Source organism: Hyperolius riggenbachi, chromosome 1 (genome assembly GCF_040937935.1).
Source record: "Hyperolius riggenbachi isolate aHypRig1 chromosome 1, aHypRig1.pri, whole genome shotgun sequence".
NCBI lineage: Eukaryota > Metazoa > Chordata > Amphibia > Anura > Hyperoliidae > Hyperolius > Hyperolius riggenbachi.
Window position 1 is genome coordinate 646291000 of NC_090646.1, and position 18692 is coordinate 646309691.

The window sequence follows — 18692 nt, forward strand, 5'->3', positions numbered from 1 at the left end:
AATTGGAGCAGCTGTTCGTTTTGGGAAGAGCACGAGTAAGTTAGTAGTAGTGCACACTACCGCAGTAGCGTGCCTACTTTGGAAATGTTACTTGTAGCTTAGCGTATCAACCCCTACTGATTTGTCTGTGAGCCAGATGTAGCCACCAAAAGAGCCACATCTGGCTCCCGAGCTATAGGTTCCCTACCCCTGGACTAGGTGTTCATACAACGTAACAAAAGATGACAGACATAATGTAACAAGGTTATACAGCATAAGATAGAGTTATACAAGGCAGACAGGGTACAAGATACATGATTATGTGATTTTGGGCTGGTTCGGTAGGCCCAGTAATACAAGTAGGAGGCAGTCATAGGAAAGGAGCATACGATCCTGTAGAATACGCTAGGGAAAGGAGGACCCTGCCAAAGTCTTACAATCTAAGGAGAGGGGGGAAGGATACACTAGATTGGGCTGTATATTACGTATTCTGCAGAGGGAGATTTACTGCATAGTAGGGGTGGGTCGCCCATCTTGAAGAGGTGAGTTTTGAGGGCTTGCTTGAATGTGTTGAAGCCAGGTCCGAGTCCGATGGCTGCTTTCCCCTCCAACATGGTGGCCCCCTCCCCATCCACAGGCTGGGACACAGAAACAGATCCATTTCTGTGTCCAAAGCTGCCTGTGTAGAGGGGGATCCGTTTTCTTATTGATTTTCACTACCCCTTCCAGGGGCCGTAAAAATGTTTCAAATCCAGACCTTCCGTTCAGGTTTTTAAGACGGATCCACCGGGACGCAGACAGATCCGTTTTTTTTTTTTTTTTAAGTCAAGACGGCTGCAATTTTTAACATTGGTAACCGTGGCTCCGGTTTTGATCCGGACCTAAAAAGTGTGAATACTGCATAACTGAAGGGGGACAATGCGTTTCAAGGGGATGCCAGACAGGAGGGAGTTGCAGTAATCAAGTTGGGAGATGATGAGGGCATGGATGAGCAGCTTGGTCGTGTGCGGGGTCAGTAAGAAAATTGGAAATATTTGATGTGAAAAATTGCAGACTCTGGTGACGTTTTGGATGTAGGGGATGAAGGAAATGGCCAAGTCCAGCGTGACACCCAGACAACAGGTCCTAAGACCATGAAGGGCACCAAGAGGAAGCAAGGGACGAGGTGTGAACATTGAGGGGCCCATCAAACTTTCGCTGGAGGGCCCCATGGATTTTAATTACATCACTGGTGGTCATCATGATATGCCCTGCCTTTGTAGGGCGGGGAAGTTATGTGGTTTTATTGACCACACTTTGCTGAGGAAGTCAGGCCACAGTATGTTATGGGGGGCTGGTATAAATGAAATACAAGGCATACTGTGTTGGAAGGGGTGGGGGAGGTTACAGTTTTTGGACAGACCCTGGCCAGCTTAATTTTGTGAGGTTGAACGAGGAAGGGGGGGTATGATGATTTTCCATACACCCGTATCATATCATATCCCCCCCCCGACAAATGTTTGGACTGTTAAGTGGTCCTTGGGCCGTTGGTGTCCGCTAGAGTACAAATTGACAATGTCCAGCTGAAATGTTGTTTTCCTTTTAGATAAATAAAGTGGGACAGCTTGTTTTTTTCTTACCACTTTTGGAGTACCTAGTCAAGTGCCGTCTTATATGGTATAGTTCTATAAATATACATTAGGTGATGTACAATATATATGCTGTACAACATATTGTACATTATATTGTATTATAGTTCTAAAGGTGCGTACACACATGCGACTATAGTCGTTTGTAACGATCGTTCCCCGATCTTTACCAACGACGATCGTTACAAAAAACGAACCACCGACTATTAAGGCAAACGACGAACGAGCCAAATCGCTACAAAAGAAAGTTCTGTCTCGGCGGATTTTAACCAACGACGATCGTTTGCAAAAGTAGTACATCGTTGGAAACGATCGTTCGTACTAGGCTTGACATGCGCATTTCACTATTTCTCCATGGAACTTCTCATTTTTATGCGCAGGCGCAATAGTTGCTTTACGTGATGTAACGTTCGTTCTAACGATCAGATCGTTACACACATTTTAAAACTACCTTTACTTAGGTCGTTCTTTCATCAATTAAAAGTTCGTTCGTCGTTCTTAACGAACGATCGTTGTCGCATGTGTGTACGTAGCATAAGTCGCCTCCTCCGTTACAGCAGACGGCCGCTGGTAACTGTTGTGTTCTCTGTGTCGTTGATTTTGCAGGTGTAAAAGAGTCTCATCAGATGAGTATATATAAAATCATGGCTTCTATACTGCATCTGGGCAATGTGCAGGTCCTTTCTGAGCGGGATGGAGAGTCCAGTAGTTTGCAGGTAAGGAACAAATTGACCTCATGCAGGCTGCTAATTTTTTTTTATTCATTTGTTAAAGTATTACTATTTAAAGTGTCTCTTAAGTTGCATCCTCTATAATAATCCCGCTGTGTCCCTGCGTCCTCCTTTGTACCTGTGCCCATGGCTTGGCTTACCGCGCATGTATGGCTCACGGGCGGACATTGGGACTGCAAGAGGATGGGGCCAGGGGGGCGTGCATGTGAGTACGCGCTGTGGGGGCATGTACGGGTACGTGTTGTGGCCGTGCATGCACATGCGCGCTGACTTGCGGGCGATGTGGCGGCGAAGGGGGCGGGAAAGAAGGGGGGTTGTGAGGGGAGAGGCCTAGCGCCCGTTATTGTAATGGGCCTTAGATCTAGTCCTATATAATAAACTCCTGTCCCTGCGCTCTCCTGTGACCCTGTGTCTGTGCGTTTGGTCCTTAAATAGTCCTAGTCCATCTCTTCAATGGAGATTTTCAGTATTGCCTCTATGCTTTACAAAAGCACTCCCTGGAAGTTGGACCGAGCTCAACGGCTCAGTAAGCGATTTAATAAATAAGTGAGAATCCCCCTGGAGGAGGTAGACTAGTCCAAGATCTGTCAGATTTTTACTACCTACTGTAAGTAGGAAAAAAGGAATTCATAGTGAGTTTTACTCTGTACAATATATATATATATATATATATATATATATATATATATATATATATATATATATATATATATATATATATATGTTTCAAAGTTTATAATTTTTCACAATAGTGGTCCTTTTTAACATTTCCTACTGTTTTATATTATGTTAAAAAACTTAAAATAGATTTATTATTTTGTCTCTGCTCAGTGTCACAGGCTTTCCATGTATACATGCATTTTAAAAATTAAAATTATTTGTGACAATTGTCCATTAAAGCGGTCATGAACTCTAGCACATCACACATTGAAAAGTATTTATTTCACATATGGTTGCTGAATAAATTCACTGGACTGTGTTCTGTGCTTTTCTAGCTAGATCAGAGTGTCCAGCAGTAGCAACTATGAATCAGTGCTGTGAGCTGTGCTACTGCAGCTCTCTGCTCTGTGTAAATACAAGTGAATCCAAGTAACATTTCAGGGGTTTTGTTAACATTTCCATAAATTGTAATGAAGATTTATTTTATTTCCCCTAAAGGTTATCATGCTATGGCTAATCCTTTAGAGCAGAGAGGAAGTTCTGAGTTTAGTTCCACTTTAATGTTCATTTTAAGACAGTGGAATTTGATGCAGGGGTTGGGGTGAAATGGTTGGAAGCAAGACATTATAGTACAGAACACTGAGATTATTCCTGTGATACAATGACAGCAGCCATGTTGTTTGTAAACATTACACAGAAGCAGGCTTATTTTATCTGCATCTTGAGCAAAAAAACCTAATCCCCCCTCCTCCTCCCTCCTCCCCTCTGCCTCTGAAATCTCTGGCTAGTAATGCCTCCCCCTCCTCCTGCCCAGACTGAGCTCCCATGAGCCCTTGCTACTGTCTGAAGTGCCTTGGCTCTCTGAAAACCCGTGGGCGTGGTTTGTTTAGTTTATAGGGAATTAGGGTATTAAGACAAAAACAAAAAAGTAATTTGGCTTGAGGAATGCCCTATAAACTATAGGAAAGGAACACAATTATGCAATGAGTAAAAGTTCATCTCGGATCCACTTTAAAGGACCATTGTCACCAAAAAATGTAAATACATGTAAATAAGAAGTGTGTTTCTTCCAGAGTAAAATGAGTCATAAATGACTTGCCTTGAGTCACAAATTACTCTCCTTTGTTGCTGTCACTTACAGTAGGTAGTAGAAATCTGACAGAACTGACAGGGTTTGGGCTAGTCCATCTCTTCATGGGGAGTTCTCAGCACTGACTTTATTTTTTATAAAGACAGTTCCTGAAAAGTAAAATGCTGACCAGCCTTCCTGCTCACTGCACACATTTTTTGGCAGCTGGTTGAAGCAACTGCCATTCACTAAGTGCTTTTGTAAATAAAGAGAACCCAGAGATCCCCCCATGAGGAGATAGGCTAGTCCAAAACCTTCCGGTTCTGTCAGATTTCTACTACCTACTGTAAGTGACAGCAACATAGGAGAAAAGTCATTTATGGCTCATTTTACTCTGGAAGAAAAGTATTTCTTATTTGTATGTGTCTACATGTTTTTAAAATGTTATGATTTTCCTGATAGTGGCGCTTTAACCATTTCCGGACCACGCTAGTTGAAATCTACGTCCTGTTTGTGGCTGCTTATGTCTGACACGACGTAGCTTTCAGCATAGCCACTATGCGCCCCCGCAGCTACCACCGATCGTGCTGCTCTGCTCCTGCCGCAGCCCACCTGCCCTGCTGTCTCCATGACAGCAGAGCTCTGTGAGCCGGTCAGGAGACAATTTCATTGGCTCCTGACGCCATCATCACTGAGAGCCGACCTCACTGGCTTACATGATCACAGAGCTCTGCCGTCATAGAGATGGCAGAGTGGGTGGGCTGAGGCCACGGGTGATTGGCGGTAGCGGCGATTCTATGCGGTGTGACGTCAGCCCATCCCAGTTTTTGGTACCTGCAGTCTCTGGTCCCTAAGGGGCCAGAGACCGCTGGTACTGAAGTGGTTAAAGGACAACTGAAGTTATAAGAACATGGAGGCTGCCATATTTACTTCCTTTTAAACAATACCAGTTGCCTGGCAGCCATGCTGATCCATTTAGCTGCAACAAGCATGCACCTAGTCTTGTCAGATCTGACAATAATGTCAGAAACACCTGATCTGCTGCATGCTTGTTCAGAATCAGAATCAGAATCAGAATTTATTTTCGCCAAGTACAACGGTGATTGTACCCGGAATTGGTTTTGGCGCATACAGGGTCGTCGAGGAAAAAGAAAAAAAAAAACAGGAATAGCATACGGTTACACATAGACATGGGACAAGCATACATAGGACAACATTACAGCTTGTGTGTACAGATAAGCAGAGAACAGCATCGCATACAGTTAAGCATGGTACATACATATAAACAATAAAGCAACGATAAAACGCAAAAACAGAGCATTACAGCATACACATACAGTTAAACGTAATACAACCATAGCAAAAACATACACTAATAGCAGGAACAGAAAAGAGTGGGACTGGAGGAGCAGCCTGAGAGCTGATATGAGCGCTGCCATTTTCGGCACTGGACGCTACACAGCGACACGCTCCCAACAAGACAGGTGCTACCAATTGTCCACGAAAGTAGAGAGAAGGATGTGAAAGCTGAGGGGTATCATGATGGAGGCGGACAGCAGAGTTCACTCGGGCCAGGTTGCCCGAGGAGTAGCGCTCCTGATTTCAAGTCCGCACGGCTGGTAATGAGGATGCAGACACAGTGACACAGTGGGGGCCCCGTGGGGCCAGGGGGCACCTTTGCTGGGCCGCAGTGGTGTTGGACGTGGGGCCAGGGGGCACATTTGCTGGACGTGGGGAGCAGTGGTGGCGGACGTGGGGCCCCCAGTGGTGGTGGACATGGGGCCGGGGGCCACCCCGGCTGGGCAGCAGTGGTGGTGGACGTGGGGGCCAGGGGCAGCAGTGGTGGGCAGGCCAGGAGGTTTACCTCGATGGTGGCACTGATGCCCAGATGCAGCAGCCGGCTCCACTGGGAGGGGGGCAGCATCACCTCCTCTGGAGCAGCATCAGGCCCTCCATTGACGCGGTGGTGGTATGGATCCAGGCAGCCCAGAGCGCTCCGAGGTTGATAGGGCATGCAGAGTGGATCCAGGCCACTGCTGCATGAGAAGGCTGTCGGCAGCGATGAAGATCCGGAGCTGGCTGGAGCTGGCTGCAAAAACGGGCAGCAATGGGGAGAGATCCGGAGATGGCTGCAGCTGGCTGCAGCTCGGGCGGAGAGAAATCCGGGTCCTCCATGGCAAATCCCCGCAGGCCGCATCGAGCAGCATGCCTCAGTCTTCCCTGCGGCGGTGAGAGAGCGGAGGCCAGATCCGGACACAGCACAGCCAGAGCACGTGGGTGCGATCAGCTGAGCGCCTGATCAGCTGGCCGCCCGCCGCCAGGCCTGCGCGTCTCCACGTGTTCCTCCGTCAAGGCCCCCCAGGCTGTGTGCCAGTGTTGGAGCTGCCGGCGTACGCAGCGGTGATGGAGCTGCCGGCGAGTGGCCGGCGATTAGCAGCCGTGACCTCGCCACTTCACCATTCCCCTCAGAGGGAAAGAAAGAGCAGGAGAGGACCTCAAGGGGCGAAAAGGAGAGAAAGGACCGGAGCCCTGTGGCCGCGGCGTCCTGTTACGGCGCCATCTTGGAGCGTTCAGGGTCTATGGCTAATAGTATTAGAGGCAGAGGATCAGCAGGAGGGCGTGGCAACTGGCATTGCTTAGATTGAAATAAATATGGCAGCCTCCATATCCCTCTTGCTTCAGTTGTCCTTTAATTCACGGACACATGGCCTGGACAGTAAAAGTAGACTAGCGGTAAGAAGTGCTTCCACTAGTTATGCAGAGCAACGGGGAAATGCTGTTTGCCATGGATTCTAACAGTAAACAACTTTCTTGAAAATGAATGGACTCTGTGGGGTTGTAAATCACAAGTTGTTGGTGGCGGATAATCGAAGAGCAATTCATTAAGGGCAATACAATAGTATAATAAATCTCCCTTCCCTTCTGTTAATACAACACGAGTGACACGCTAATGAATGAATGCTCTGAATAATAGTGCTGGATCTGATATCACGCACCTCGCCCCGGCCATTGATAACAGTGACAGGAGGGCTCAGGGCTGTACAGGACAAATAATCATTAGTCACAGGTCTGTTCATACAGCAGACATTTCCATGAACAATAATACAAATATACTACATCATTATACTCTATGGAAACACATGCGAGGGCAAGGAGAGACAGAGACATGAACTCTGTACAGGACTCTAGCTTTGCCATGACATGCCTTATCAGAGTTAACATGCCCTATCAGAGCCAATGTGCCTTATCAGAGTTAACATGCCTTATCAGAGTTAACATGCCTTATCAGAGTCAACATGCCTTATCAGAGTTTACATGCCTTATTAGAGTTAGTCTGCCTTATGAGAGTAGCATAGCAAGCGCTACGAACGTATGCCTGCTAATTGGCAATGGAGAGGGCTCCACTCGTCCTGCCCTGAGCCCCTGCGGGTCCATTCACTTTAAAGGACATTATCTTCGCACTTTGATTGGCCCAATAGGCTGCCTTTCAAGTTTCCTGTCAAGTGACAGGCAGCCTATTGGGCCAATCAAAGTGCGGGGATAATGTCCTTTAAAGTGATTGGACCCGTAGGGGCTCAGGACAGGACGAGCAGAGCTCTCGTCATTGCCAATTAGCAGGCATAAGTTCGCTATGCTACTCTGATAAGGCATATTAACTCTCATAAGGCATGCTATTTGTCTTAGTAAATCAAGCCCAAAGTATTTATATACAGTATGTATTCAGATTGTAAGCTTGCAAGGGCAGGGCTGTCACATACATGCAAAATGGCGCCGGGAAATTTGAGGCACAGGGTGAAGGCGAAAAACGGCTCACCATCCTCCTGCAAAAATTCCTGCGGCACTAACTATTCCGCCTCTAGGCCGCCGTGCACTCTGGGAGAGACATAATTCGGCGGTAAGCTATTGGTGGCAGCTAAATTACTCTGTTTTTAAAGTAATTTGGGCTCTGTCTTTTACGGCGCTCAAATTACTGTCGGAGCATCGCTATAATCGTAATTCACATTACAGCCTGTGGAGGCGCATGGTGCGCCCAAATTTACCTGCGCCATGATGCGCTATTTCAGGGCTGTCTTCCTTTTTTGGTCTTGGATGTTGCTGTATAATATGTTAACGGGAATATAAAGGGGGATTAAAAAAAATGCCTGGTACACACCATGCAATTTCCCGTCTGATTTCGCGTTGAATCGATCATTTCTGACAGGTCCGATCTGATTCACAATCTTTTCCTGATTGATTTTCTGATCACTTCTGTACAAAATCAATCGATCAAGAATTAGATCGGACCTGCCGAAAGCTATTGATTCGACCGGAACTCTGATGGAAAATTGCATGGTGTGTACCAGGAATTAATCTTGTCACTGTAATTACTGCATTTTTTTGTCTATATTTTTCTGTACGCATGTTTGCCTCTTATTCTGTACAGCATTGCGGAATACGCCCCCCCCCCCCCCCCCCCACACATACACACACACACACACACACACACACACACACACACACACACACACACACACACACACACACACACAGACACACACACACTGTACACAGACAAAATAGCCTAGTACCTGACACCTAACAGCTCCACCTCATCCCTAACCTTAAAGAGAAACTCAGACCAAAAATTGAACTTTATCCCAATCAGTAGCTGATACCCCCTTTTACATGAGAAATCTATTCCTTTTCACAAACAGACCATCAGGGGGCGCTGTATGGCTCATATTGTGGTGAAACCCCTCCCACAAGAAAGAAGAAAAGTACGTACTCTTGGCAGTTTCCTGTCTGTGAACCCTGCTGCATTGTAGGAAATAGCTGTTTATAGCTGTTTCCAACTGCCAAAAACCATGCAGCAGCTACATCACCTGCCAACAGTAAACATGTTCACAGGGGTTCCTCTTTAACCACTCTGCATCCAGACCTTGTTTCCCACTTATGGACCAGAGCAGTCTTTATGTTTTAGCTATGTCCCACTTTAATCAGCATTAACTTTATCCCTAAGTATGACACCTAAATGAAATATGTATTGTTTTTTGTTTTTTTTTCAAGACAAACTAGGCTTTGATTGTATGGCATTTTTACTCTTGAACAATTTTGTTTTCTATGCATTTTAATTTGAAAAAGAGGAAAAAAAATAGAAAAAAAACACATTATTTCTCAGTTTTACCAATAGAAAGGGCTACTGTGGATAAAAAAACACACATTTTGTTTGTTTTTTTCTACTGTTAATCAAAAAAGATTTTGTTCCTGTCACAATTCAGGTTAAAGATATTTGATTTTGAAATAATGCCTCAGTGTGTATTTTTCACTATGGTTTGAGAAAATAAAAGTATTTTTAATGGTAAAATCAATCTTATTGGTTCAGGGAACATGTATTCCCTTTCACCAATTAGTGCTGCATCAGATAGTGCCAGAGGTGTGCACAGGAGCAATCCCAATCGTGCACAGCTGGGCTTCTGCTACAAGACGTAGATATACTGTAGTGGTGGATAAAGTGGTTAAACACCCCCGCCTAGGGGGCACCCAAATTGCTTGCTTTGTATCGAAAGACGGTCACATCTGTACTGCATAAGCACAGTATGGATCCACTCATGTTTGAAAATGCTCAGGAATGCAAGTTCTTCCATAAGTTGCCCCAGGAGGGCTGAGCAGGTATTTCGACCACGCTGGCTCTCCAGCTTTGCTTTCAAGTGTAATTCCCTCCTGATCCCTTCAGTTCAGTTATATACAGTGGTGTGAAAAACTATTTGCCCCCTTCCTGATTTCTTATTCTTTTGCATGTTTGTCACACTTAAAGGGATACTGTAGGGGGGTCGGGGGAAAATGAGTTGAACTTACCCGGGGCTTCTAACGGTTCCCCGCAGACATCCTGTGCCCGCGCAGCCACTCACCGATGCTCCGGCCCCGCCTCCGGTTCAATTCTGGAATTTTAGACTTTAAAGTCTGAAAACCACTGCGCCTGCATTGCCGTGTCCTCGGTGCCTCTAATGTCATCAAGAGCGCACAGCGCAGGCTTAGTATGGTCTGTGTCTGCGCAGTACGCTCCTGGTGACATCAGCGGGAGCGAGGACACGGCAGAGCAGGCGCAGTGGTTTTCTGACTTTAAAGTCAGAAATTCCAGAAGTGAACTGGAGGTGGAGCCGGAGCATCGGTGAGTGGCTGCGCCAACACAGGATGTCTGCGGGGGACCATTAGAAGCCCCGGGTAACTTCAGCTCATTTTCTCCCGACCCCCCCTACAGTATCCCTTTAAATGTTTCTGCTCATCAAAAAACGTTAACCATTAGTTAAAGATAACATAATTGAACACAAAATGCAGTTTTAAATGATGGTTTTTATTATTTAGTGAGAAAAAAAACTCAAAACCTACATGGCCCTGTGTGAAAAAGAAATTGCCCCCTGAACCTAATAACTGGTTGGGCCACCCTTAGCAGCAATAACTGCAATCAAGCGAGTGCGATAACTTGCAACAAGTCTATTACAACGCTCTGGAGGAATTTTGGCCCACTCATCTTTGCAGAATTGTTGTAATTCAGCTTTATTTGAGGGTTTTCTAGCATGAACTGCCTTTTTAAGGTCATGCCACAACATCTCAATAGGATTCAGGTCAGGACTTTGACTAGGCCACTCAAGTCTTCATTTTGTTTTTCTTCAGCCATTCAGAGGTGGATTTGCTGGTGTGTTTTGGGTCATTGTGCTGCTGCAGCACCCAAGATCGCTTCAGCTTGAGTTGACGAACAGATGGCCGGACATTCTCCTTCAGGATTTTTTGGTAGACAGTAGAATTCATGGTTCCATCTATCACAGCAAGCCTTCCAGGTCCTGAAGCAGCAAAACAACCCCAGACCATCACACTACCACCACCATATTTTACTGTTGGTATGATGTTCTTTTGCTGAAATGCTGTGTTACTTCTACAACTGATTTAACAGGACACGCACCTTCCAAAAAGTTCAACTTTTGTCTCGGCGGCCCACAAGGTATTTTCCCACAAGTCTTGGCAATCATTGAGATGTTTTTTTAGCAAAATTGAGACGAGCCTTAATGTTCTTTTTGCTTAAAACTGGTTTGCGCCTTGGATATCTGCCATGCAGGCTGTTTTTGCCCAGTCTCTTTCTTATGGTGGAGTTGTGAACACTGACCTTAATTGAGGCAAGTGAGGCCTGCAGTTCTTTAGATGTTGTCCTGGGGTCTTTTGTGGCCTCTCGGATGAGTTTTCTCTGCGCTCTTGGGGTAATTTTGGTCGGCCAGCCACTCCTGGGAAGGTTCATCACTGTTCCATGTGTTTGCCATTTGTGGATAATGGCTCTCACTGTGGTTCGCTGGAGTCCCAAAGCTTTAGAAATGGCTTTATAAACTTTACCAGACTGATAGATCTCAATTACAGTACTTTTGTTCTCATTTGTTCCTGAATTTCTTTGGATCTTGGCATAATGTGTCTAGCTTTTGAGGTGCTTTTGGTCTACTTCTCTGTGTCAGATATCTCCTATTTAAGTGATTTCTTGATTGAAACAGGTGTGGCAGTAATCAGGCCTGGGGGTTACTACAGAAATTGAACTCAGGTGTGATAAACCACAGTTAAGTTATTTTTTAACAAGGGGGGGCAATCACTTTTTCACACAGGGCCATGTAGGTTTTGAGTTTTTTTTTCCTCACTAAATAATAAAAACCATCATTTAAAACTGCATTTTGTGTTCAATTATGTTATCTTTGACTAATAGTGAACGGTTTTTGATGAGCAGAAACATTTAAGTGTGACAAACATGCAAAAGAATAAGAAATCAGGAAGGGGGCAAATAGTTTTTCACACCACTGTACATTTCAGATATGAGTGGAAGATAATTATGCTAGCATCACGTCGGATGAAGTGTTAAAGCCCCTCCAACCACTGAATCAGCCCAGGCATTAAAAAGGGATTTCATTAGACACTTAAAGGGATACTTATGTAAAAAAAAAAAATGACTTTTACTCTCCCGGGGCATCCCTCAGCCCCCTGAAGCTGGATGGTGCCCTCGCAGCCTCGCTCCGATCCTCCTGTCCCCGCCGGCGGCTACTTCCGAGTTCGGCGACAGCCGCCGACAGGCTGGGAACGTGAGTGATTCTCCGCGTTCCCAGCCGCTATATCACCCTCTATGCTGCTATAGCGTATATGTTATATGCTATAGCAATAGCAGCATAGAGGGTGATATAGCGACTGGGAACGTAAGTGATTCTCCGCGTTCCGCATAGAGGGTGATATAGCGGCTGGGAACGCGGTGAATCACTCGCGTTCCCAGCCTGTCGGCGGCTGTCGCCGAACCCGGAAGTAGCCGCCGGCGGGGACAGGAGGATCGGAGCGAGGCTGCGAGGGCACCATCCAGCTTCAGGGGGCTGAGGGATGCCCCAGGTGAGTAAAAATTTGTATTTTTTTTTACTTAAGTATCCCTTTAACATCATTCAACTCTTCCTGTGAAGTGGTTGATGGGATTTTAAAGCTGTATAAAGAGGAGTCGATGGGGCCTCTCAGTGTTATTGCCTTGAAGTCACATAGAGGCGAAGAAGTATCAAATTAAAATGACACTCTGCATGAGGAGCGTTTATAATTCCTTGAAGTGACTGCCTGCTGCTGAAGTGTAACAGTACTTTAATGACAGAGTTTTCGCTAAATTGCAATACCTAATTCAATAGCGTAATGTACTTGCATTATTGATTCAGACTCCTTCTACAGTGAAAAGAGAACAGCACCCTGCTGGGCATGCTTATTAGCCTCTGATGGAAGCAGGCACAGGCTCACAGAGCGGGGTACTGGAAGAAATGGACAAGAACTGTACAAACTAAAGGAAAACCCGGGGCTACAATCATCAGTTTTGCAAATTATATTTTTCCAACTGTCATTAACCATATCCTGCCCCATGACGTGAATATAAAGGCCCAGGCCAGGCAGATCGCTCAAGAGCAGTCTTATCAGTTGGACTGTACACACGCCTGATTTGACGTCCGGACGACTGACCGACGGGATGTCCAAACGACCCGTCGTGTATGGGCTTTTAGTCTCTGCACTCTCCTCCCTACAAAATCTTAGATAACACTGTTTATTTAACTCTGGCCTGATAACATTACTACAGAGTTGAAAAGTAATGACTGCAAACCCCTCTCCTCCTCCCAGGGAATTCAATAGCAGAGGTAATTAGTAAACAAGTGTAAAATACACATTCCAGGAGCAGACAGTAGCAGATTGCATACATTACTTAATTGTTACATTTAATACATTATCAATGCAAATGAACTGTTTAAATAAACAGGAGGGATAGACATTAAAATGTGTGTGTTTAATGTACAATAGAACTTTTTACAAGCTACAATGTATGATAGTGGATAAATTGTGTATTTTTTTCACTTTTTTCCTTATTTTCCTCTTAAAATGCATAGAAAATAAGGTAATTGCTAAAAACAAATATTAGCCACAAAAAAAGCCTAATTTGTCCTGAAAAAAACATATATAGATCATTTAAATGTGATAATTATTGATATAGTTATTGCCAAAGTAATCAGAGCTGAGCTGAACTGTGAAAAGGACCAGGGTAGGGAAGTGGTTAAAGGACACCTAAAGTGAGTGGGGAGGGGCGTATATGAGTAATATAGCGCCTATGCAAAACACTGAAATTGTGCCCCATGTGCACCGTATCCAATCATGTCCCGTATCCATACTGAAGGTGTCCCTCTAGTATGGATATCCAGAGAGGTCCACCCCAGTATAAGTAGCCCCCCAGTATAGGTTGCTAGATTTAGCTCCCACAAGTATAAGTAAGAGCGGCATTCCTCAATATGGTGGTGGAGCATGAGAGAGGAAGTGGCAGCCATGGCTCCCATGGTGCTGTTGCGCTCATGGCACGCCTCTGTGAGTGCGATATGGAGGCTGCCATATTTATTTCCAGTTACATAATCCTAATTGCCTGGCTATCATGGTGATCCTCAGCCTCTAAGCCAGGGGTCACACTTGCAAGGATTTGCTTTCATTGATGAAAAGCAAAAAAGTATATAATGCTTCCCTGTGAATTGCAGGGAAGTGGAGATGATGTGCATTTCCCACTGCGGGGAAAATAAACACTGGCTCTATTGGCTTTTTTTATCGCACATTGTATATGATTCCCTATTGCCGACAGCGAGGTCAGGTCAGATGTTTGACTTAAAGGACACCTGAACTGAGAGAAGGATATGGAAGCTGCCATCTTTATGGAGGTGAAAATGAGAGGTTGGGCTGCTGTGATGACGCACCTCCCGCTCCAGAAACTGACAGGAAGCCCCAGCGTTACATTTTAACTGAAACTTTGAGGTTTTGCTTGAGCATAATTGGGATCAGGGGCGTAACTAGAGGAGAGCAGCCCCTGCGACTGCAATGGGGCCCAGAGCTGTAAGGGGGCCCCAACTACTACTCTGCAAAACTACCTGGGGGATGAGATCGTTATAATTTTCCAATCTGTGGAAACTGATAAAATATGAAAGCTCAAATGGTGAAATTTGGCATATCTATAGAGTGGATGAAATCCCTTAAAGCAGAGCTCCCCAACCCTGTCCTCAAGGCCCACCAGCTGTGCATGTTTTGCAGGAAGCCACATACATACGCAGGTGGGGTAATTAGTGTCTCAGAAGAGCTGACTAACTACCTCTGTGGATTTCCACAAAACGTGCAGTGTTGGTGGGCCCTGAGGACAGGGTTGGGAAACACTTGCCTTAAATCACACCTGAAATGAAAGGAATATGGAGGCTGCCATGTTTACTTCCTTTTGCCTGGCCATCTTGCCTGATCCTCTGCCTCTAATACTATTAGCCATAGCCCCTGAACAAGCATACAGCAGATCAGGTGTTTCTGACATTATTGTCAGATATGACAAGATTAGCTGCATCCTTGTTTCTGGTGTGACCCGGACACTACTGCAGCCAAATACACCAGCGGGGCTGCCAGGAAACGGGTATTGTTTAACAGGAGATAAACATGACAGCCTCCATATTCTTCTCACTACAGTTGTCCTTCAGGGCCCGTTTCCACTATCCACAGTGCGTCCTATGAGAAACGGGGGGCACTTCCTGTTGTGCGAGTACGCAGACGAATCCCGGAAGCCGTGCCATGCATGGCTATGGGATTCGCTACCGCTCACGGATGTTGCATTATCCCCTATGGCAGAGTTTCCCCGCTTGATTTGCCTGTGCAGATTTGGCCCGATTGCCGCACTAGTGGAAACGGACCCTTAAACTTAAAAAAAGTGTTGTTTAGCATGATGTTTGGTTTTGGGCATTTTAAGGGTTATTATTTACATTGCAGTTTTTAAAGTGGACCCAAATTAAAAATCCAGGATTTCAGAAATAAAATCTATTTTCTAAATTATAATAATAAATAGCAGCCTTTTTTTTAGCTGCATGATGACAAATATAAAATATTTTACATTTATTGGAGGAATCCATCCCTTCCTTTCATATTGCCGGGACAGAATCTGGCAGAATGGTGGAGGCTGCTACTGATGATGTCACAGGGGAGGTGATCTCAGCTTGTGTAAGATCTCACTTAGACCACGCCCCTGTGAGGGAGGGTAGCTGATGACAAACACAACCATGATCTAAAACCTCTTGCTAAGCTCAGAAGTAATTGCTGCCATCTGTAATACCCTAGTTATGAAAAAAGAAAGGGTGAAAAGCATGCACTGAAATGCTCATAGGCTTGAAGGAGTGTTTATTTATCTTTGTATGTGTCAGAGTGGTGCAACTAAATATTTTGGTTTGGCTCCGCTTTAAGTGCTGATGATGCAGTAGGAACTGGTCAGTTATGCATTTCAGAAGTGTCACCTCCATCATGTTCCTTTTCTCTCTCCTAGAAAGGGGATGAACACCTGAACCACTTCTGCGCCTTGCTTGGGGTGGAGCATGACCAGATGGAGCATTGGCTGTGCCATCGGAAGCTGGTCACCACCTCGGAGACCTACGTGAAGAACATGTCTGTCCAGCAAGCCTTGAATGCCAGGAACGCCCTAGCCAAGCACATCTACGCTCAGCTGTTCAACTGGATAGTTCAACACGTCAACAAAGCTCTGCACACAACGGTCAAGCAGCACTCGTTCATCGGGGTGCTCGACATCTATGGGTGAGACACAAGTGGCAGATGTATGTATGAGAGACTACACTGGGGTGTCCAGCATGGCATCTGAAGGACACCAGCAAGTGTAATACATTGTAGTAGATGTACTGAATGTGATTGTTTACATGCACTGTTCACGTTTGCACTTTATTTAACACACTCATGACGAAGCCCATTTTATGGGCGAAACGTGTAGGGTCACTTTATTTGTGTAAACAGTTTAGATTGTGAGTCTGCAACCACACGAACGGGCCCTAATAGGGTAAACGTTAATTTGAATACAGTTGCTACCTCAATCTTTGTTTGTCCATAGCACATATCAGTCAGACTGTCATCAACGTATGATATAATGAATTGTATGTGTATTACAGATAATGAATAGAACATTAGTAACAAAGAAAAGAGTTGCATATTTTTATTTTCTGTCATGTAGCTTTTTTATAACATTTCATTGTTCTGTCATATTTGCTGTTTATAAACCGCACTCTGTATTTTAAACTATAAAACATATCAGAGCTAATGACCCTTTGAACTTTCCTGCAGTAAAACCTTATCTCAAGCTGTCTATCACCGTTTCTTGGTTCTATAAGTGCTTCAGAAAACAGTACTGTATTCGACCCAAATTGGGTTGAATAGCTCAGAGAAGCTTTTTTTGCATAGAAGTTTTTAACTCTTCCTGTACTGGGAAACAATATGAGACTATTTTATTTGCTATTAACAGTGTCGGACTGGGAGCTGGAAAAGCTGGGGAAATCCACTTGCTGGCCAAGCAGCAGTAATCAGGCGTTGTTGCTCTTAGTGAAGACTTGCTGCAGGTTTCAATAGGAGTGGTAACACAGGGTTACTTCTTCTTGGCCAGCAGGTGGATTTCCTTATCTTTTCCACCTCCCAGTCTGACACTGGCTATTAATGTTGTATTTTTTAGCTGTACTACACATACAATTGATTATATTATAAGTTTATTTTCACTTCATGTTTGCTTTAAGGTGCAAAAAACAAACCCCAATAATATTCCTTTCATCCACAACTGGGAGTTTGGTTTTCATATAACTGTATTTTATATGTAGAGTGTCCCAAAGCATTGCACAAGCTCTTAAAGTGAACCTCCAGACTAAAAATCTACTCAGCAGCACTGAAAAGGCTTGGTGTTTCTTTTACAGTTTCACAGCATCAAACCTTTGTTTTTCTCATAGAAGTCTCATTTTTAGCTGCATTTTTAGCTAAGCTCCACCCCATCAAAGAAAACTGCCCTGGCTTTTTCCCCCTGATGCTGTGCAAAGCATGATGGAATTTCCTATGTTGTTGTTCATGTTGCCTAGCAACTGGGAGGGGTGATCAGGACACAGGACAGTTGGAACTGTGTCTCATGCTCCCTGTCACCTCCTTTCAACCAAAAAGATGGCTGCCCTTATGAAATCACAAACCTTTGCCTGTTCTTTTAAAACAGGATGGGTAAGAGATTATATTACCTATCTATTTTAATTAACATAACTAATGTAACTTAATGACGGTATGTTTGTTTAGGCTGAAGTTCTTCTTTAAGTAACTGTTCTCTATGGCTGATTGGCTGGGCTTGTGATAGTAATTAATTGTTTAATATAAATCTTCCCTCTCTTTCTTTCACTGTTCTGTGGCTCAGACCGGCGCTCTGCGTCTCTCTAATTGTCCTGAGAGATTAGCCGGTCTCAGAACAGATGAATCTGCGATTTCTTCCCGCAGTGATACACGCACAGTTAGCGGATTTGTTGCTGGATGCAGCTTTTAGCTTATTACCTGAGCCTGGCTAAATGAGGGCCATGGCTGGGCATGCAATAACGGCAGAGGAGCCTGCTATAAATCACTGTCGGGGATGAATACAAGAGGGGATCTCTGCTGTGTGATGACTGCACACTATAGGCCAATAAGAGGCTGGTATTTGGGAAGTCTTGTGTGGAGTACATAGTGTTACGTCTCTCAGTTTCCTGATGCCACAATGAGGGCAAGGAGATAGATCAATAAAATGCAGTAACACTAGCACCAACTTCCACTTAAAGTGTATGTGAGATGGGGCATGAGGAAAAAATTATACATACCTGGGGCTTCCTCCTGCCCCCTCCAGGCACATCGCTCCCTCATTGTCCTCCTCCACAATTGGCCCAGATAAGTCGTCCAATCGGGGCCAATCGGCACAGTCTGGCCTCACGTGCTCCCCCTTCATGCTCTCTTAGCCGGGAGCATTCTGCCCCTGCTCAGTAGTACTGCGCAGACGCAAAACTCTCCAGGTGACTGAATGCTTGCATGGCCGGGCCACGCATGCGCAGTTGGCTTCAGACCGAAGGACATTTCAGGGCCAATTGCAGCAGAACCAGGAGGCAGAGAAGATCAGCGAGGGAGTGATACACCTGAAAGTGGCTGCAAGAAGCCCCAGGTATGTATAATCCCCCCCCCCCCCCCCTTTTATCTCAAGTACTTAAACTTGATACTCGATACAAATTTTAAAAGAGGACCTGAGGCGCCCCTTCAAGAGACTCTGTAACCTCAAAA

The 18692-nt window shown here is 45.0% G+C and overlaps 1 protein-coding gene across 2 annotated transcripts in view; it reads left to right on the forward strand.

Moving 5' to 3' along the window:
- MYO5B (myosin VB) overlaps nucleotides 1–18692 on the forward strand; it is a 337992-nt gene that overhangs the window by 191688 nt on the left and 127612 nt on the right. For both annotated transcript variants that reach the window (XM_068251374.1, XM_068251375.1), the window contains exons 9-10: nucleotides 2214–2323; nucleotides 15910–16175. In XM_068251374.1, the coding sequence (XP_068107475.1) occupies nucleotides 2214–2323; nucleotides 15910–16175 (376 nt within the window). The remainder of the gene's footprint in view (nucleotides 1–2213; nucleotides 2324–15909; nucleotides 16176–18692) is intronic.